At 36.0% G+C, this 21,774-nt stretch overlaps 1 protein-coding gene and 1 long non-coding RNA gene across 6 annotated transcripts in view; one reads left to right on the top strand and one right to left on the bottom strand.

The window, feature by feature from the left end:
• The window catches only part of LOC131510991 (uncharacterized), a 50,180-nt gene extending 29,546 nt beyond the window's left edge, over nucleotides 1-20,634 (top strand). Inside the window, exon 2 of the long non-coding RNA XR_009261289.1 lies at nucleotides 13,669-20,634. This is a non-coding gene — a long non-coding RNA (uncharacterized LOC131510991). The remainder of the gene's footprint in view (nucleotides 1-13,668) is intronic.
• The window catches only part of KMT2E (lysine methyltransferase 2E (inactive)), a 99,442-nt gene that overhangs the window by 41,809 nt on the left and 35,859 nt on the right, over nucleotides 1-21,774 (bottom strand). For 4 of the 5 annotated variants that reach the window (XM_058728731.1, XM_058728729.1, XM_058728732.1 and 1 more), the window contains 2 exons: nucleotides 3,845-3,959; nucleotides 2,348-2,577 (listed from right to left, as the gene is read on the bottom strand). In XM_058728731.1, coding sequence (XP_058584714.1) covers nucleotides 2,348-2,577; nucleotides 3,845-3,959 — 345 coding nt within the window. Of the gene's footprint in view, nucleotides 1-1,804; nucleotides 1,894-2,347; nucleotides 2,578-3,844; nucleotides 3,960-21,774 lie in introns of those variants that run through there. The other variant, XM_058728733.1, reaches the window with a different exon arrangement.

The following is a 21,774-nucleotide window of genomic DNA, read 5'->3' as shown; positions in this document are numbered from 1 at the left end:
AACATCAGGATGTGTGTAGATTTCCTCCAACTAGCAACATGTAAAACTAGATGTGTTTTGATGATATAAAGTGTTTGAATTCAAAGAAGAAAATGAAAGTAGAAAAAACAATTAAGAGGATTTTCCAACATTCCAAACTTGCGTTAAAGGACAGAACTAGAATGTGGAAGGGAAGATATAAAGAATCCAAGATATATTCTATGAAGGTAGGGATTAAACCTATTCTGTCCTCAAATTATTCTTATGGAATACATGGACCAGCATGAGGCAACTTTTCAATTTATTACTATTATTGTATTTTGTTGCCAAGATTTTAATTGGTCCAGATATATATATATGTGTGCATGTACACACACACACACACACACACACACACACACACACACACACCTGTTCCTAAAAACAGTCTTAATTACTTTTTACATAATAGTCAGCAACTTCTAATATATCCCTACTGATTTACCTGCTATTGTATTGCTCTTCACTTAACTGAGGATGTTGGGAAAAGAACTGGTAGAAAGTGGAAGGTAATGGAATATATATCAAAGATGTGGGGAGAAAAGTAAGAAAAGCAGAACACCAGACAGGAGGGCTAGAATAACAAACTAAATTAAATTTGGGTGGTAAGTAGTAATGTCATGCAGACAACAGAAGAGACCAAACTAGAAAATGAATAAATGATCAGGGATCTAGATGCCAAACTTGAAAGAGGAGATTATAGGCAGTAGGTACATGGAAATACATAGAGGCAATACAGAACAAGAAGAAAGGAAAAAACATTAAGTTGTACAATATTTTACAGATTAAGCAGTAGAAAAATAAAACCACAAAAAATAGATTCATAACAGCAGTTGCTGAGAAGCAAACACTTTGAACAATCCAAAAACTGTGAACTGGTCCTTTAAGAATTTGTAGATAGTATAAATCCTAAGGACTATTTCACTATTTTCTAACAGAGATAATTCTGTATTATATCTAGATCACTGTAATTAAATAGAAAGAAAGCAATATTCATATTATGCATTAAAATGAAAACGCTGCCAAATGTATATAATTTACCACATTAGACAAGATCAGCTAAGAGAAAGCTATATTATGTGATCAGTTAAAATATGAACTGAGATTTTCTATCAGGTAGTTATTTAAAAAAATAATAAAGAAGAGAATTTATCACTGAAGATATTTTTTTAGTTTTTTAATTTACCTCCTGAGTAAATTTACTGAAGTGATTGTTCATAGTAATGATATGTCACAGATAATGAGTATTTATTTTTAAATGTGAAAAGGTATCACAATATATTTTTATAAAAATTTACTCAAAACTTCACATTTTTACATAAAAATATCAAATTTCACCTTCCAAATTAAGACTAATTTTCCCCCTTTTTGGCAAAGGTAAATCATCTTTTTAAAATATAACCCTACATGCATGTTTATATCAATAACATCCAACTCCTAACCACCTAATAAATGAGAACAATATTACAAATAATGCAAAGTAATTTATATTTGGCTCTAAGATGTATTTTTACACTCACGTTCAAATATGGGTATATGCTATACTATTTCAAATCAAATAATGAAGCTATGCCATAAAGATATGACCCAGGAAATTGTGTAAAGCTACCAAACTTTCTTACCCACTACAGTGCACTGCTTAAACACTCTGCTTCCCATTCTGTGCAGGGGACGGACTCAGTAACTTTCAGGCTGAAATCCTATTCCCTCTCCATCCTCCCCAACTCCCTCACCCCCCAAAAAAACAAAAACAAAAATAAAACCCCACTTTCTGTCCCAATCACACCTTCTCTAGGGGAGGAGGCCTTTCTTGGTGGTTGAACCAGGGATGGGGGAGGGGAGACTGTGGTTCTGGTTCAAGGAGACTCCAGAGTGCTGCAAGGTTCAAGTCAAAAGGAGGTGAGAGAGTCAGGTCAAACAAACATCAATCAAAATGTATAATTCCCCCAAACTGGAAAATCACAGTGACTACACAGCACAAATAACTCCAAAGGAAATTCACAGGGCTCATTTTTCTATCTTGTCTACCACTGTATGTAGTTGTATTATTACTGAATGAGCAAAAACAGAGATGTGATCCTACATGAATAAAGTTCAGAACTGAATGCCTATTATGCAATTAACAATGATTTCTGATAAACTCTAAGAGAGCTTCTTTCCCATAGGGGCTTTTTCTAGGAACAAAATAAACTGCACTGATAATAGCAGAAGTCTCACTTAAAAACCACATTCATCAATTCCTTCAAAAGTGACTTTATCTTTTCCAAGGTTAACAATCAAAGGTTAGCAGCATTCAAGAAAAGTAAACTAATGGTGTAAAATATTTTACCTGCATTTGTCACAACAGATCATGTATCCATCATCATGTGTAAAACCACATATGCACCTGGTTACATCAGTACCATAACTTCCATCCTCAGATGTGCTGATTGTAGTAGCACTGGAAGTTTCATCAAAGTTAGGAGTGGTAAATATGCCTACTTCATTTTTGCTAATAAGAACTGATGGAGGAGGGGAAGCCGGAGGTGTTGGAGGAGGACGAGCACCATAATTATGGTCCTGGATAAATGAACACAAATACAGCACAATATATACAATTTCAGCAACCATATAAACTAAGTAAAATAAAATTCAGTCCTTAATTTGAATATTCTATAAATATGAAGTTGGCCTATTTCTTCCTTAATACCTTTAAAATAACAACTTGGTAAAGCTATAAATTAAACCATACTAGTAAGTGAAAATGTCAGTCTACCTCAGTCATCTGCACAATGACTTCCCTTAAACTCCATGCCCTCACCTCCCTAATCAAAAGACATCCTCACAGTCCTATGGACATAGAGCTCCACCTTCAAGATAGAGGCAGGCACACAATGTGAAGGGTAAAAAAAAAATAACCTCAGGAATGTGGAATGTGGAGGCTAAAGAACAACAAAAACAACCACAAAAGACATATTATCATTATTAAGTATATAACAGAAGATTTTTTAGGAATTGGTTTTTATGCTGGTCCCAGTGGCAAAAATCCCTCACAATTGTATCTGGATAATATCACGAATATGTCCAGTTCTTCAACTGTTTCAATGTAACCTCTGCCTCTTATTAGCTATGCAACACTGAACAAGTTAATTTAGGTAAGCCTCATTTTCTCAGCTATGAAACGGGGATGAAAATTATGCCCATCTCATGAGGTTGGTTTTGAAGATCAAATGAGATAATATATGTAAAAATGTTTAGCAGGGGGGACCTGGGTAGCTCAGTCGTTCAAGCATCTGACTCTTGATCTCGATTCAGGTCATAATCTCATGGTTCTGTGCTGACAGTGCAGAGCCTGCTTGGGATTCTCTCCCTCCCTTTCTCTCTCTGTCCCTCCCTCACTATGAGCATGCAAAAAAAAAAAAAAAAAAAAAAGTTTAGCACAAAGCCTGGCACATAAGTGCTCAAAAAATGGTAATTATATAATTTACAATAAAATTATTATATAATTTAGAACCAACAGTAGGTAGTACAATACAGTTCTATCTCTGGCTTTTTTATAGAGGAGGTAAAGAATTAGAATACCACACTATTAACAGCATAAAATGCAAAATAATAATAATAATAGTAATAGCAAAACTTCTAGGGAATACCTCTAATAGAATTTTAATCCTTTGAATAAATATAGTTAGAGCAATAAAAAATTAAACTATACATTATATACCTAATTGTTTAGATAATATAAGTATGGATTTTTAAATGTTTTCTTTTTAGGCACAATTACTACAAACATCTACTTTCAGTCTCTAGGTATAAAAAATACCCTTCCAGAGAAACGTTTGACACTTACCGCATAGGGCAAACCGATGTAACTGTGTGAATGATGCGAGCTGCTGGTATACAACTGGTGGGGATAACTGTTGGATTTCTCAACTACCACAGGGCTAGCTTCTACGGATTCTGGTCTGGAGGGGGAAAAGTTGCATCAAAGAGAATTCCATTCATTTTTGTTCTGTTCAATCAATTTAAAATTATAAGCATTTATTTTATTGCTATACAAATGTCTTTTTATAGTAGGTAGACACCTGTGGATAAGATATATCCTATCTAGGTTCTGTATCTTAACCAGACTTTTTTAAAAAATCAATGTCTCCGGGCGCCTGAGTGGCTCAGTTGGTTGAGCGTCTGACTTCGGCTCAGGTCATGATCTCTATGTCTGTGAGGTTGAGCCCCGCGTCTGGCTCTGTGCTGACAGCTCAGAGCCTGGAGCCTGCTTCAGATTCTGTGTCTCCCTCTCTCTCTGTCCCTCCCCTGCTCATGCTCTGTCTCTCTCTCTCCAAAAATAAATAAACATTAAAAAAAATTTTTAAATAATCCTTAATACATAAATACATAAATGTCTCACCTCCCAAATTCAAATAGTTTCCCTATCATTAAAAAAAAAAAAATTATCAGAGGAGCATGTGGGTGGCTCAGGTGGTTAAGGATCCCACTTTGGCTTGGGTCATGATCTCACAGTTCGTGGGTTTGAGCCCCACATCGGGCTCTGTGCTGACAGTTCATAGCCTGGAGCCTGCTTCAAATTCTGTGTCTCCCTCTCTCTCTGCCCCTCCCCCGTTCTCTCTCTCTCTCTCTCTCTCTCTCTCTCTCTCAAAAATAAACATTAAAAAGGTTATCAGAGAGTAAACAGGTTTACCTATTCTGTCCTCAAATTATTCTTATGGAATACATGGACCAGCATGAGGCAACTTTTCAATTTATTACTATTATTGTATTTTGTTGCCAAGATTTTAATTGGTCCAGATATATATATATGTGTGCATGTACACACACACACACACACACCTGTGATTGACCTGTGAGCTCTCTGGCCTAGCATTTTACATATATCACTTTGCCAACTTCTTTACTCATATCAATCCTCCTGAACCTTATTCCTGGTAATACCTATTTATTGATCAATGTAGCAGTGAAACTACTTCCTGAGGCTAATTCACAATGAAATTAATTTCTCCCTGGCACACACAAAACATGATTTGTTTCTGTGCCTTTATTCTTACCGTGGCCACCATTTGAGATGATTTTTTCATGATACCCCTTATCCTACCTCTTATCCAAAACTTGCCCTTAGAAGTTAGTACTGTTTGCACTCTTCATGGTTTAAAGACTTCTTAATGCAGTTACACTCTAGTTGTCTTATTTCTATAGTTGACAGCTTCTTGACATACTCTTCCCACCCACCCCCAACTCACTCCCCTGCACAAAGTCTCAATTTAGCTCTAAGTGACTGCTGCAGTGAGATCCAGGATTCTAGAACCAGTAGAGAAGGAGGCACAAACTGAGGTTGTTCCACGGTTCTGGAGGAAATTACAGAAGAAGAGCCTCCAAAATGTTCCAAATACTTTGAAAATCAATACTCACCTAATGTCTATGGTGTTATTTTAAAAATTTCCTCCTTCTTTTAAAAAAGAAACGTCTTTTAAATTTAAAATCAACACATTCTCATTGCATAAAACTTAAATATGTACGTACATAAGAAAGTGAAAGACCATGTCTTCGAACCTCAAACCTTCAAACTTAAAACCTCAAACACAAACCTTAGGATGCCATGTATCTCCCTCTAAATTGTTTCTAATAATATACTATTTGTTTTTCACAATTTGCTTTGTCCATCTTTCAGTGACAATGTGTATCTACCCTATTTTTGGTAATAACTGCTTACTTCATTATATAAATGTATATGGTTTATTTAACAATTTCCCTATTTGTGGATATTTGGTTTTTTTTTAACTTATTTTTTATTTGAGAGAGAGAGAAGGGCAAAGAGGAAGAGAGAGAAAGAGAAAGAAAGAGAAAGAGAGAGAGAAGGGCAAAGAGGAAGAGAAAGAAAGAGAGAAAGAGAGAAAGAGAGAAAGAGAGAGAGAGAGAGAGAGAGAGAGAGAGAATATATCTTAAGCAGGCTCCACGCTCAGTGGGGAGCCTGACATGGGGTTCAATCCAAGACCCTGGGATCATAACCTGAGCCAAAATCAAGATGCTCAACTGACTGAGCTACCCAGGTGCCCCAGGGGACATTTATTTCTATTTTTCACTGTTAAAGGTATCACTGCACTTGTACACCCTTCAATATATCCTCTCTAAATACATGGTAGTATTTCTACAGCATGCATCCCTGGAGACAGAAATGCTCAACAAAAGGGTAAATGCATGTAAAATGGATAGATATTAGCAAACTGCCTTTGACTGCTCTACAAAATCAATTGCTTTAAAAAATCTTTAAAATTTACATGAAAGGAAGAAGTGGAGTTTTGGCAACTCCTGATCTATAATACTGTTATTAAGGTAATATGCACATATTGTGGCCAAAATAGAAAGACTCCCACTTAAAGATTTAGAGTAAACTCTGACTATACTGCTAAAGAGCATAGTAAAAACTTTGCTATTTTGGAGCAGTTAATGGTTAAGCAAAAAAAACCTTTCAGCACAAAAGCAGGTAAGTTCAAGCATGTAAGCAAGTCACAAATGCATAACTTCATGATTCAAACTGAAGCTGCAGCAGTGATTACTGGCAATGATCATTTGGCAATTTTTGTATTAATAATTATTTTTTAATTTACATCCAAATTGGTTAGCATATGGTGCAACAATGATTTCAGGTGTGGATTCCTTAATGCCCCTTACCCTTGTAGCCCACCACCCCTCCAGCAACCCTCTGTTGGTTCTCCATATTTAAGAGTCTTTTCTGTTTTGTCCCCCTCCCTGTTTTTATATTACTTTTGCTTCCCTTCCCTTATGTTCATCTGTTTTGTATCTTAAAATCCTCATATGGGTGAATTCCTATAATATTTATCTTTCTCTGACTACTTTTGCTTAGCATAATATCCTCTAGTTCCATCCAAGTGGTTGCAAATGGCAAGATTTCATTCTTTTTGATAGAAAGCAGAAATTCTTCATCAAGATCCTCATTTCTAATGCTGCTTATACTAAAAGTAATTTTAAAAAGAAGGTAACAGTTACTTTTTAAAAAAAATTTGGGGGTGCCTGCGTGGCTCAGTTGGTTAAGCGGCCGACTTCGGCTCAGGTCATGATCTCGCGGTCCGTGAGTTCAAGCGCCGCATTGGGCTCTGTGCTGACAGCTCAGAGCCTGGAGCCTGTTTCAGATTCTGTGTCTCCCTCTCCCTGACCCTCCCCCGTTCATGCTTTGTCTCTCTCTGTCTCAAAAATAAATAAACGTTAAAAAAAATAAAATAAAAAATAAAAATAAAAAATTTGGTTGACCTGTTTTAAGGATTTTCCTGAACTATAAGAGAGCATTAAAAAAAAAAAAAAATAACACAACATATATACTTAGAAATATTCTTTAAAAGTACCATGGTGCTAAATATCCTCAGAGCTCTGCATTTCCACAACATAGTAAACATGAAAACAACTTTGTGACAAATACCAAAAGTCAAGCATCCTTTGATCCAGTAAACCCATTTTGGGGAATTTATCCTAATAAAGAAATTCCCACTAAGACTTGTAGATTTGAGATATTTACTGTAATACTATTCATAAAGCTATATATAAGAGGAGAAGTCATTTAAATATCCAATCACAAAATGATTAATTAGAGGCGCCTGGCTGACTCAGTCAGAAGAGCATCTGACTCTTGATCTCAGGGTCATGAGTTCAAGCCCCACGCTGGGCATGCAGCCTACTTAAAAACAAAACAAAACAAAAAAAAGATTAAATCCATACAAATCTACTGTATTTACATATGGACAGCACCTTGGCAGGAACTCATAGTAACAAAAATCACTACACTGAAGTCATAGGAGTTTTCCTCAAAATCTTCTGGAACATTATCATAAAGCCTTAGTAAACTTTTAATGGCAGGGCTAAAGGGATAATAAACACAATAACGAATTTGTGTGTGTGTGTCTCACACACACACACACACACACACACACACACACAAATACCAAAGTAAAGGTGTAACATTTATCATAAAGAAACTACATTAGCATAGTATTTTCTATAAATAATTACATATCCAAACATAAACCATGGTGCTGTGTTTATCCCACAAACAGATGAGATTTCACTTACATAATTTTGATGTCAGTTTTTAAATAGTATGAAAATTATTTGTACTCATTCAGACGTGGTTTTTGTGTATGTTCTTAAATCACTGAAACAATGACCATTGTCAAAAAGATAATCTCTATCCATGGGAAACTTCCCAAAAGATAATCATCGTCTAGCCTGATAATTCAAAATGTTAAAAAAAACAACATGTAATTAAAGTATTCATAATATATGAGCAGTAAGGTATGGTCAAATGATCAAAACAGAATTTGCAGATGAACTCACTTTTTTTTCAAAACTGTGAATTCTTGAGGGTTGATGGGGGGTGGGAGGGAGGGCAGGGTGGGTGATGGGTATTGAGGAGGGCACCTTTTGGGATGAGCACTGGGCGTTGTATGGAAACCAATTTGACAGTAAATTTCATATAATAAAAAATAAATAAATAAATAAATAAATAAATAAAACTCAAAAAAAAAAAAAAAACTGTGAATTCTGTTTCCCACAAATTGAGGATGTGAAATGCATAAATAGTTTCTAATATACAACTTGGCTCTAACACTGAATTAAGAAATATGCTCTCTTGTTAACTAAGCCAATACTCAGATACTAACTGCTTCTTTTGAAAGTTCCCTAATAGCTAATGAATGCAGAAGGAATGATCGAATTAGAAAAATCATGAATTTTCAACCCTCTAGAGATAATGAATTTAGGCAACAGATACCCATGGATGCTAAAACCTTGAAAGGTTGGAACCTGATGAACAGGTAAGGCTAACAATACCTGAACCTGTTGATCCTTTTTATCATTACTGAAAGTTAGACAACCAAGTTTTATGTGCCTAATAAAATGCAACAGAAAGTACAAAGTCTCACATATGAAGGATCATGCTGAAAAGAAAACAGAAGGAAAATGAGAATGGGGAAAAAAAAATCTGAAGCAAATCACATCTCTAGATCTAAATACTGTTTTAGAAATATGGGGTTAGGGACACTTGGATGGCTCAGTGAGTTAAGTGTCCGACTTCAGCTCAGGTCATAATCTCACCATTCATGAGTTCAAGCCCTGCATTGGGCTCTGTGCTGACAGCTCAGAGCCTGGAGTCTGCTGCAGATTCTGTGTCTCCCTCTCTCTCTACCCCTCCCCTGCTCACACTGTCTCCTCAAAAATAAAAAAAATAGAAAAAAAGAAATATGGGGTTAAGTAGAATAATACATGACAGCAAAAAAAGAAACAATAGGCCAAATTCATAATGTTCAAACTTCTATATACTGAATGACTCAGTTTCTTCAATAGTATATGGTATGAGGGCAAAAAAATTTTAAAGGTTGCCTCAGAACCTTGAAAAAGAGATTCAAAGACACTTCAATCAAAAACAATGTGTGGATCTTGTCTGGATGCCAATTTGAACACACCAATCACAAAAAGACATTTTTGAGACAAGTAAGGGAAATTTGAAGATAAATTGGGTATTTTATATTAAAAAAGTGTTGGGGCATCTGACTCTTGATTTCAGCTCAAGTATGATCTCAGGGTTGTGAGATTGAGATCTGTGTCAGATCCCACACTGAGTGTGGAGCCCGCTTAAGAGTCTCTCTCTGCCCCTCCCCAACTCACACTCTTTCTCTCAAAAAAAAAAAAAAAAAGTATTAATTTTGTCATATGCGATAACAGTATTGTGGTTAAAAAAATCCTTATCTGTAAAGTGATTATACTGAAGAATATATAGGTAAAATGATGGGAGAATTTGCTTTAAAATACTTAAGTAAAACTATAATACAGATGAAATAAGACTGGCAAAACGCTAAATACTGATGAAGCTGAGTAATGGCCTAATGGCCACTTGGGATTATTATACTGTTCTCCCTACTGTTGTATATATTTTTCTATTTCCTTATTTAAAAAAATTTTTTAAGCTCCCAAGCTTCTTATTTTACATTGAATATCCTTTACACAATAGATACCTGTAAGAATGATACACTATCTCCTTTCCTCCCAACTCAGGAAGATATCCTGGACATTTTGATTTCTCCCATCCAAGTATAACCAGACTCAACCCTGCTTAGCTTCCAAGATCAGATGAGATCGGGCACGTTCAGGTGGAATGGGCATAGACCTAGGCAATTCTATTTCTAAGCCTCTTCTGTGGAATCTCAACCCTTACTTCTTGATTTCAACACATTTCTCAAGGCTTATTACTTCAAATGCTCAAGAAGCACTTTCCTAACTGCTTCAACTCATCACAATTTTTATAAATCCTATGGATCCCTATTACTACTTATTTATCATACCGTTTATTTATTACTTTTCATGTAATATTTCTGTATGCTATCAACCATATTATTTACATGCATTTATTATTTTTTTTTTCTCCCAAATTTCAGCAAAATTAACAAGGAGACTTCTCTATTAAAAAGAACACGGAGGATGCCTGGCTAGCTTAGTCAGAACGAGCACGAGACTCTTAATCTTGGAGTTGTGAGTTTGAGCTCCACATGGGGTGCAGAGATTACTTAAATAAACTAAAAAAAAAATTTTTAAATGGAGTTGGGACTTACATGTCTAAGGCTGGCCATTCAATGGGTACAGTTCAGTAGTCACCTTTTTAAAATTGTGCTTTTTATTTGTAATGTGGGGTAAATATGCCTGTTTCACCTTCTTCCTAGCAATATGGATAAAACTCAAATGATAGGATATGAAAATGCATTTTTTCAACTATAATGCATTATACACATGTGTAACAATACTTATTTCTTCAGAAATGTCTCTCAAGTGTAACTAAATATTCAGTCTTAAGTTGCTTTTCAACTTTATTTTCAAACCTTAACTCCACAATAATTCAAACTTCCAACAGTGATTTTAAGTACAAGGTCTAGTAGCTACACCTGTTTTAAATATATCACTAAATTTGCAAGGTATCAAAACATTGTTGATATTTAAATCACTTAGTAAATATTGAGCACTAAATATATGTTAAAGTCCCTACAAAGTTTATTCTTCTAAAAGTATACTCCCCTAAGTCTTAAAATTATATTGAAATATGTGCGTTCTAATTTTTTTTTTTTAATCCTTATTTATTTTTGAGAGAGTGAGGGAGGCAGAGCATGAGCTGGGGAAGGGCAGAAAGAGAGGGAGACAGAGAATCAGAAGCAGGCTCCAGGCTCCGAGCTGTCAGCACAGAGCCTGACGCAGGGCTCAGACCCACAAACTGTGAGATCATGGCCTGAGCCAAAGTCAGATGCTCAACCGACTGAGCCAACCAGGCACCCCTTTTCATGTTTTTTTTTTTTTTTTTTTTAATGTTAGGGAGACAGAGCATGAGTAGGGGAGGGGCAGAGACAGAGGGAGACACAGAGTCAGAAGAAATGAAATAAGTGCCTTAAAATACAATGGTTCCTTGGTAATCTTTCTATAAAGCAGATTTTTAAAATATAGACTAAACTTTATATCAAAAAATGCAATCTGTATAATCATGAGTCTGTAACATTGATATAATAAGGTTTGAAGGGGCTTCTGGGTGGCTTAGTTAAGCTCAGGTTCATGGGATGGAGCCCTGCATCAGGTTCTACACTGTGAGCATAGAGCCTGCTTGGGATATTCTCATTCATATTCTCTCTCGCGCGCGCTCTCTCTCTCCCCCCCCCCGCCCCCCATCCTCTGCTCATGCTCACTTGCTCTCTCAAAAAATAAATAAGCCTTTTAAAAAATAAGGTTTTTAAAAAATACAAGGTTTTAAAATTCTAGGTCAGGGATTCAGGCATTATTCAGTGAAACAAAATACATTTTACTGCATATATATATATATATATATATATATATATATATATATATATACATACACACACACACATACATACATATCACTAATCTAACACACCAATATACATATATCCCTTTTCTATACTTACCTTCCTTGTCTTTTTTAAACATGCTAAGCTCCAGGAGGCCAGGACCTATTACTGTAACAAAGGTTATTTACTATCAACAAAATAAGAAATAGGAAATGATATAACAACAGAATGGGATTAATGTTTTAAATTTAGTTCTAGTCATTCATAATTTTGACACAAGAGCTAAGTAAGCAAGGAAATCTCTATTTCAACAGGGATTTTTGAAATGTTTGTTTTTAAATTAATAACTTTAAAAAGTTTCTGGTTGGGAAAGTTTAAGAGGCTATACATAGGTACGTTCGGCTTAAGCATGTCAATGAAAAAGCCAACATGATTTTGTGGAATACTTAATATACACGTGTAAGGTTAATGTAGATTAACAAAATCTGACACATTAGATTCATTGTTCAACCAACCTAATATCCAACATGTTAAACCAAGAAGCTATATGTGAGCTCCTTGGAGAGAACTTTTATTCAAAACCTTTGCAAAGGAATAATTTATTGTCTCTCTTTGAAAGTCTCAAGGTGCTCTCCAGTTTTTTACATTTTAATGTTAAGTGATTATCTAAGTACCTGTCCATATAGATGGGTCCACTGAACTATCCTGTTTCTTGATACATAGATCTCAATCTTATTAACGATCTTTTTTTTTCTCTACACTCAACGTGAGGCTCAAACTTGTGTCCCTGAGATCGAGTCACATGCTCCACCAACTGAGCCAGCCAGGCACTCCTTATTAATCATCTTTTTAACACAGCCCCTTAAGCCCTAGTGATCTTCTTCTTTCTTCAGATCCATTTATTTCTTCAATAAGATGTGGCAGACAGAAAAGCAGGGTACTCCAGACATGAGCATAATATACTCTGTAGAGAGTGATGATGATCTCATGACAATCATTTCCTGGATTCTTTTGACATGGTTTACTATACCAAGTTAAAAAAATCATCTTATCTTAGTATCTGTCCTTGCCCATAGTGAAACATTTGCCATTTTCCGACTCACAGTATTCTCAAATTTGTATCTTATCACCACTTATATATGCTTTCAGTATATAAAAGAATGAATCTGAAGACACCATTATGCAGCCCCTACTCCAAAGCAGTCTTATACATTAAAATAAGAGCAACCCTAGTAATGCAGGAGGACCCTGCTGTTCATACCACTTCATCCAGAAAATTTATTCCTACACTGTTTCCATCCATGATGAAACCCAGTCATAAAAATTTTTCTAAGTTTTTTTGGTGGATTAACCTTCCAGTTAAAGGAGCATACAAACTATAATTCAACAAGTAGTTCTATGATGGTGTTCATTATGTGTATTTAAGGTACCTTGCTAGATTCGAGATAGGATAAAAATATATAAAACATACTCCTATCACTCAAAGAGTTTTGGAAAAGCAGGGTTAACAAAAAAGAGACAGGTACACAAAAACCACTATAAAGGCAAAACAGGATAATGCCATAAGAGAAGTATGGGCAAATGCTTAACCAAACTCTTTCCTCCTGTGTGAGGCTCTGCTCTTTAGCTAACTTTCTACCTGTTACCCTAAAGCCTGATAAGCTAATTTGCTATATTGCTAAGCAAATTAAAATGACCCTTGATTGGTAAGTAAATTGTGTCTGGATTGAGAAAACTATAAATACTTGATGAGGATGCCATAGATTTGAACTTCCTAAAGATGCAGTGACTCTTCTAACTGACATGTCCCTCACAGGGAACCTGGAAACTCTGCCTGTGCTTGTTAACAACAAATACCGCCTTCTGAGGGATATAAGGCTTCTAAATCAGGAGACTCTCACACCATCCAAGGTGGACCTCAACTCTTTGTACATGACCACCACCTAAGAAGCCAAAGAAAATAACTCCTGGATGGCTGACTGTACTCCTTCCTATATGGTCTCAGACACGAACACATGATGCTAACTTTATGATAAAGTGTGGCTCCTGTCCTGTATACCATGAGACTAGTGTCAAGTATGGCCTGTGACAGTCTTGTGAGTCTGTATGTTTAGCTGAATCTAACATGACCTCCTTGTAGAAGCTGCAGAAGTTCAAAGTACAAGTCTCCAGATTTAAGGGGATTCAAGAGAAAAACGTATCTACTTGAGTAACAGGGAGGATAAGGAATAACATCATGAGGTTTCACTAAAGGTGAGACTACTTCTGAAAGATATAGAGGACTTTGAACATTTGAAGAAATGTTGAAGAAATGAAGAAATACCAAGTATTTCTTCTATTGAAAAAAATACATATTTTTTAAAAGCAATAATGGGGGCACCTGGCTGGCTCAGTTGGTAGGGCATATGATTCTTATCTTGGAGTCATGAGTTCAAGCCCCATGCTGGTGTAGAGATTAAAAATAAAATCTTTTAAAAAATAATAAAAAGCAGTAATGGTAGAGAAAGACAATATCCCATGCATACGCAAAAAGAGGAAAAAAATGGCACGGGGAGTCTTCAAGGAGTACAGAGAGGTCAGTTAGACTTCAGAATATTGTTTGTTTAGTTAGCTGTTTGTCAAAATTACGTAACACACAAAACCCTGCAATGGAGGGGCATTTTTCTTTGTAAGATTTAGATTTAGAGAAACACTACATTAAACTAGGTCTTTAGGTCATCTGTGTACCAACGGCATCAACACAAACACTTGCACTGAAATCTCATGGTAGTATTCAGTATAAAGTGGTGGTCATCCAGGATCACTCTAAACATAAATTCTCTACCTAGCTCGAAATTAAAATAACAAAAAATTAAAGCTTCATAAGGCTAATTGAGCACCATGGGGATTACATCCATAGATCTCAATATAACTAACACAGATTAAACATTGAGGGCCTCGTGTTTGCCGGGGACTATGAAAGACAAAATGACAAGACACTGTCCCTATCTTCAAGGAACTTAGAATAATATAGTTTTAGTCATTCAATAAACATTTTGGTACACATTAAGTAGAAGACACTGAGATGCTGGAAATTAAAAAATAAAGAAGGAAAAGTGGTCCTTCTCAAGAAAGTGATGTATGGGGAAGACAAGTATATCAGTGATTACAGTAGTGTCATCAGAGGTCTATGCATAGGGGTTCTTCGTAATAGTAATCACATTCACCAAATTTTAAAGAATGAAAAGTTAACAAGCCTGAGAACTAAGAGAGGTGGAAGAAATGGAGAGGGTATTCCAGACAGAAAGTACACATGCAGTCAGAGGTACAAACATCAAGATATGTTTAAGCATGTTTCTCTACACAAGACTGACAGAACACCAGCATCACAATCACCTGTAATGCATGTTATAATTGTTTTACACTCTCCTTAACCAAATGAATAAAACATTTTAAAGATCAGGCTCAGAAATCTGCATTTTAATAAGCACTTTCAACCTTATGTTCACTGGAGTTTAGGAAGCACAGATTAAGAATTGGTTATGTACCTCAACACCACAAAATTCCAAATAATCCAGTTTAAAAATGGGCAGAGGACCTGAATAGACATTTTTCCAAAGAAGATACAGATGGCCAACAGACACACGGAAAGATGTTCACCATCACTAATCATGAAGGAAATGCAAATAAAAACCACAATGAGGGTATCACCTTACACCTGTCAGAATGGCCAGAATCAAAAAGACAACAAATAAGTATTGGTATGGATGTGGAGAAAAAGGAATGCTCATGCACTGTTGGTGGGAATGTAAACTGGGGCAGGCACTCTGGAAAATAGTATGGCGGATCCTCAAAAAATTAAAAATAGAATTACCATATGATCCAGTAATTCTACTACTAGATGCCCAAAGAAAATGAAAATACTGATTTGAAAAGATATATGCATGCCTATGTTTACTGCAGCATTATTTACAATAGCCAAGTTATGGAACCAACCCAGGTGTCCATCAGCAAATGAATGGATGAAGACGTGGTATGTGTGTACATATACATACACATATGTACACACACACACACACACACACACACACACACAGGAATATTACTTAGCCATAAAAATGAATGAGATCTTGCTATTTGTAACAACATGAATGGACACAGAAGGTATAATGCTAAGTAAGAGAAAAATACAAAAACAATTTCACTCGTGGAATTTAAGAAACAAAACAAATGAACAAAGAAAAAGAAGAGACAAAAATAAACTCTTACATACAGAGAACTGGTGATTGCCAGACAGGAGGGATGGGTGAAATAGATAAAAGAGATTAAGTGTACACTTATCATGATGAGCACTGAGCAATGTATAAAACTGCTGAATCACTATACTGTACACCTGAAATTAATAGAACACTGTATGTTAATTATACTTCAATAAAAAGAGAGAGAGAAAAGAATTTGTAAAATTCAGAGCAGACAGAGTTAAAGGTATGGAGAAGGGGCCAGAGATGAAGGCAGGTAAGTCAGCCAAGGACCAGTTCAAAAAGTACCCTAGGTATCTAGCTAAGCCACTAATAGCTGTTTCTCCACCAAGCAAGGTTACAATGTGATCACAGAAGCAGCATTTCAAGATAAAGCTGAGGGCTTCAAATGTGAGGTGAGGTTGAATAATCTGTATATACTTCTTCCAGATTCAGTAGGTTCAGGAAAAGATCTGAGCCTGATCAGAGGATGTAAAGAGTGCTTCCTCTCCAAGACTCCTTCCCCATCCCTACTTACAAATAAGTTACCTTTACTCAGTTTTCTTCACTGAAAAATACTTAGTACTCTGTCTAGTTTCAAAGTAATTCACATGAGCAAATGGTACCCAGGGTCCAATTTAGTAACTTTTTTATTTAAGAAAGAGATATTAAAATGTGCAACTTGCTATTTCAACTAATAATTTCTGCAATTGAGTTCCTTCAATTCTCAAGTACGGGACCAACTCACCATGGTGATTTACCCTACATTAATTTTTTTTTTTAAGTAGGCTTCAGGTCCAGCTCAGAGCCCAATGTGGGGCTTGAACTCACAACCCTGAGATCAAGACCTGAGGGGAGATTAAGTCAGACAACCAATTGAGCCACCCAGGTGCCCCTACATTAATTTTTATTATGTACAGAACACAGCACATTAACCACTGTTAGATTCATGTGGTATTTAGTTACTTTCAACAACATGTTGAATAAAACTTTCACAAATATTTCATTACATAAAGACGACTTATCTCTTAGTAATCTCTTAATTTGTCAATTACACTTCAATTACACTATCAACAAGAAGTTCCTATTAATTCTCTAGCAGCCTTCCTTACTTCTGAAATCTTACCAAAGTTGGCACTCATTTGCCAAATACGTTTTAGAATCTCTTTTCATCCACTTAATTTCTTTGCTTTTTAAACGTTTATTTATTTATTTTGAGAGAGAGAACACAAGCAGGGAAGGGGCAAAACAGAGACAGAGAAAATCCCAAACAGGCTCCACGCTGCCACCACACAGAGTGACATGGGGGTCGAACCCATGAACCATGAGATCATGACCTGAGCCAAAACCAAGAGTTGGATGCTTAACCGACTGAGCCACCCAGGTGCCCCTCATTCACTTAACTTCTAATTATTACATGACATGCCAAACTTCTTTTCGTCTTCCCTTCCCTTTAACAGATTGTTCTGAATTCTGAAAGAAGCGTTTTGTTTGTTTGTTTTATTTACAAAAGCATCTTTTGTTTGGCTAATTAGCCACACAAAGCTTAAATCAGATTCAAGTGCCCATCTTTGATGTACAGCATATTACTACCAAGCTTCCAAAAAGGGATCTTTACACAGACTCTAGAGTTAGGAAAATGAAATTATATATATATTTTAATGTTTATTTATTTTTGAGAGAGAGAGTGCAAGCAGGGAAGGGGCAGAGAAAGAGGGGGACAGGGGATCCAAAGCGGCTCTGCACTGACAGCAGTGAGCCTGATGCAGGGTTCGAACTCAGGAACCCATAAGATCATGACCTGGGTAGAAGTCTAACGCTCAACCAATAGAGCCACCCAGGTACCACAAAATTATATTTTAAACTCCTACTTTTAACTTCACACTCTGGGAAATTTCATCATTTAATCTGTCATCAGTTAAAGAAAATGTGACTTAAAATTTCCCAGTCAAAATACTATCACTTAAATCCCATCACTTGTTAAAATTCTAATACTGGAGAATTTTATATCCCTCCTGCTTCTACATTCTGTCCTAACATACTCTATTACAGTCATATACAGTCACTTGGGTGATATACATAGTATATCATAGTTGTTGTTTTATTTCTGCTAGCTTCCTAATGCCTTTATTTCCCAGCTTCCTGAAATAGGTACTATCCAGAACAGCTACTTTAAAGAACTACAGCATTCACCTCACTGAAAGCACACCAATTGCATAAGATTTTTTTTACATACAAGAGACACTTTGTTCAATTCTATAACCCCTTACATCTTTCTACAAAGGAGAGGCTATAAAATATTTCCAGCTTTAGTTCGGTCTCTCCTAAACAACTGAAATAAAATCGGCTAAGATATGCATATTCAACAATCATTTCTACGTAATAAGCTTCAGGGTTAACCAAGAGACCTACCTTCAAACAACAGCATTCATGACCCAATCCTTATATGCCAGGCCCTGTGGGAGGTGCTGCACATCGAGTGATGTATAATAAAGCAGATGTTTGTAACTCATGAAGCTTGTATTTCAGTAAAAAGGACAAAATAATGAAAGAAAACAAGACTGTTTCAGAGGGATTCTCAGATACTATTTTAGACAGTGTGCAGAGGAAAGGCCTCACTGAAAAGTTATATTTGAGCTCAGCTAAGACTATGCTAAGAGCAAAAAAAGAACGCTGCAGGTAGTTGGAACAAGTACAAAGGCCCTGGGACAGTAACAAGTTTAGACTGTTTAAAATAACAAGGAAAATAATATCCATATGGGAACAACAGTAGGCTAAGGAGAGAATATTGAGTAGAGACTAATAAAGTGGGGTCTATGGTGCCAAAAGAAGTTAGGATTTTAAGCAAATCAAAACAAAACAAAAGAATCACTGGAAGGTTTTCAAGTGGGAGAGATTTAAGATTTGGTTTATGCTTCAGAAGAATCATATTACGTTCAAGAGAATGAATTGTAGACAGCAAAAGACAAATACGGAGATTACTGTAGTATCCAGGTGCAAGATGAACAGGGCTTAGACTAGGACAACGTAGAAATGGAGAGAAGTGTACTGATTCTCAATGTATTTTGGAGGGAGACAAAGGATTAACCAATGAATCAGATGTGGTGGGTGACCAAGAATGACACCTTCGGGCATTGGCTTAAGCAAGTGGATAGAGATGGAGTTATTTGAAGAAAAAGATGAGACTGGAACAGAGGGAAACAGATTTGGAGGAAGAAAATCAAGCAAAAAATGAAAAAGAGTAGCCAGTTAAGTGTGGTAACCACGAAGCCAACAGAGTTAAATCTTTCTAGTAGGAGGAAATGGTTATTTATATCAAATGTTGATAAATCTATATAAATTATAGGAAACTACTAATTAGTTTGACAATATAGATATTTATAGTGGTGTTGTGTGGCTTAACGCTGAGTGCAAACCCTCCCAAGGAGTTTGCTATAAAGAGGAACAGAAAAATGGATTAAGAAATAAAAAGGGGCAGCAGTTTTAAGATATTTGTCTGAGATGGGAATGATCTAATTAGAAAGAAATTTGAAGATGCAGGAAATATAGGATACCTGGCAGGTGAGAGTAAAATGTAAAGATCCTGAAAGATGAGGGGGGATGAGATCCAGAGAGCAAGTGAAAGAACAATGCTCTATTAAAAGTGACATTTTTCCATTTTATAAGAAGAAAAACAAAATTTGAATGTAAGATTTTAGATGTGGAGCTGTGTTCCCAGCATCTAAAACAGTGGATGGCAGAATATAAGCCCTTAAATAAATATATATTAATAAGAAATTCCTATCAAGTTGTTTTTACATTTTAAAATAAAGTCATACCACTGGACAGTGCTTGCTTAAGCCAAAGAAATCAGAGAAGAATGGAACTCTTTACCTGAAAGATTCACTTTCTGTAAACAAGAAGTCAGCAAACTATGATCCCTGAACCAAAGCCAGCACAATGCCTGATTTTGGAAATAAAGTTTTATTAGAACTCAGTCATGCCCATTCATTAATATATACTATCTGGCTTTCCAGCTATAACAGAGCTGAGTAGTTTCAACAGAAACCATATTGTTCTAAATCTTAAATATTTACTCTTTGGCCCTTTCGAGAAAAAGTCTGTTGACTACAGCTCTAAATTTAATTTAATTTTAAATTCCAAAATAATCTGTAAAGTGAAGAAGGATTCTCTACAACACACATTGTAGAGACACACATCTCTATTTTACAGTCACGAAATACCTAAGAGGTCTAGTAATGCAGGGGTAGTCCCATATAGTTATGGGTAGAGCTCATGAGATAGAATTAGGTTGAGCAAGATTTGGAAGTCATGAGCATGCAGGAAATGGTGAAAAGCTATAGAAGTGGGTAAAACCTCCAGGACACTTTACTAGAAAGCATAAATACTTAACACTTAGGAGAAGAAACATTAAAAAAAAAAAAAAAGATTAAGGTATAAAAAGAAAACCAGATGGAGAATAGTTTGGTGGTTTCTTATAATGTTAAACATAGAATTAACTTAAGACCTAGTAATTCCACTCCTAAGTATATATCCCCCCAAAAAACTGAAATCAAAGACTCAAATAGATACTTTACACCAATGTTCACAGCAGCATTATTCACAATAGCCAAAAGGTGGAAACATCCCAAGTGTCCGTCAACAGATGAAAGGATAAACAAAATGTAGTACATCCATACAACGGAATATTATTCAACCATAAAAAAGAATGGAATTCTGATACCTGCTACAACGTGTATGAACTTTGAAAACATTACACTAAGTAAAAGAAGGCAGACAAAGACGGATAAACATTTTATGATTCTATTTATATAAGGTATCTAGAAGAAGCAGGTAGAGAGAGACAGTAAAATAGAGGTCACCAGGTGCTGGGGCCTGGAGGGGATTATTAGATAAGTACAAAGTTTCTTTTGGGGATGATGAAAAAGTTTGGAAACAGATGTGAGATGACTGCACAGCACTGTGAATGTACTTAATGTCACTGAATTGCACACTTAAAAATGGCTAAAGTTATAAATTTTATGTTATTTATACTTTGTTACAAAAAAAATCCAAACTACAAAAAAGTTGGTTCACTAAAAACTAAAAACAAAGGTACTGAGAATCATAGTATCAAATTCTGAGAGAGCAAGCAATATAAGGCCTGAAAACAACCCATTAGCCTCAATGTCACAATAGCATGGTCAAAGCAAAAGCCAAATTGTATACAGCAGGTGGAAGAATTAATAAAAGGGAGAACAGTGCAAGGATCCAAACATATGAATGGACCTACAATTTAGAAATGCCCAAGGAATTACCAAAGTGAGAGCCACAGATAACACTTTAGAAAGGGTCAAAATTTAATCCGAATTAGCTACTCTCAGGACCTCCTTCTGACTCCTTGAGGTGATGTTGGTAGCCTGGAGAAAAATGAAATACTGTTGCTAAGACCTGGTAAGTAGAGCAGACAGAACAAAGATGTGGTAGACCTGGTTTGCATCTGGCCCCAAAGGAGTGTTCAGGTCTGGTTTCCTTTCCCTCAGACTACAAGCAGATTTGTTCTGGCCTAGACCTGCAGGTAGACCTCCGGGTCAGTCTAGACAGGTTTAGTGTAAAGGGCAGTTTCTGGACCCTCAGACAATGCTACAATGAAGCCAGGGGTGGAGGATCAGTTGCTGAGTCCTACTTGTGAGTTCCTACTTAGGGACAGGGTACAACAGGATAGC

This window comes from Neofelis nebulosa, chromosome 4 (assembly GCF_028018385.1).
Source record: "Neofelis nebulosa isolate mNeoNeb1 chromosome 4, mNeoNeb1.pri, whole genome shotgun sequence".
Classification (NCBI taxonomy): Eukaryota; Metazoa; Chordata; class Mammalia; order Carnivora; family Felidae; genus Neofelis; species Neofelis nebulosa.
This window is presented reverse-complemented; position numbering and strand designations above follow the sequence as displayed.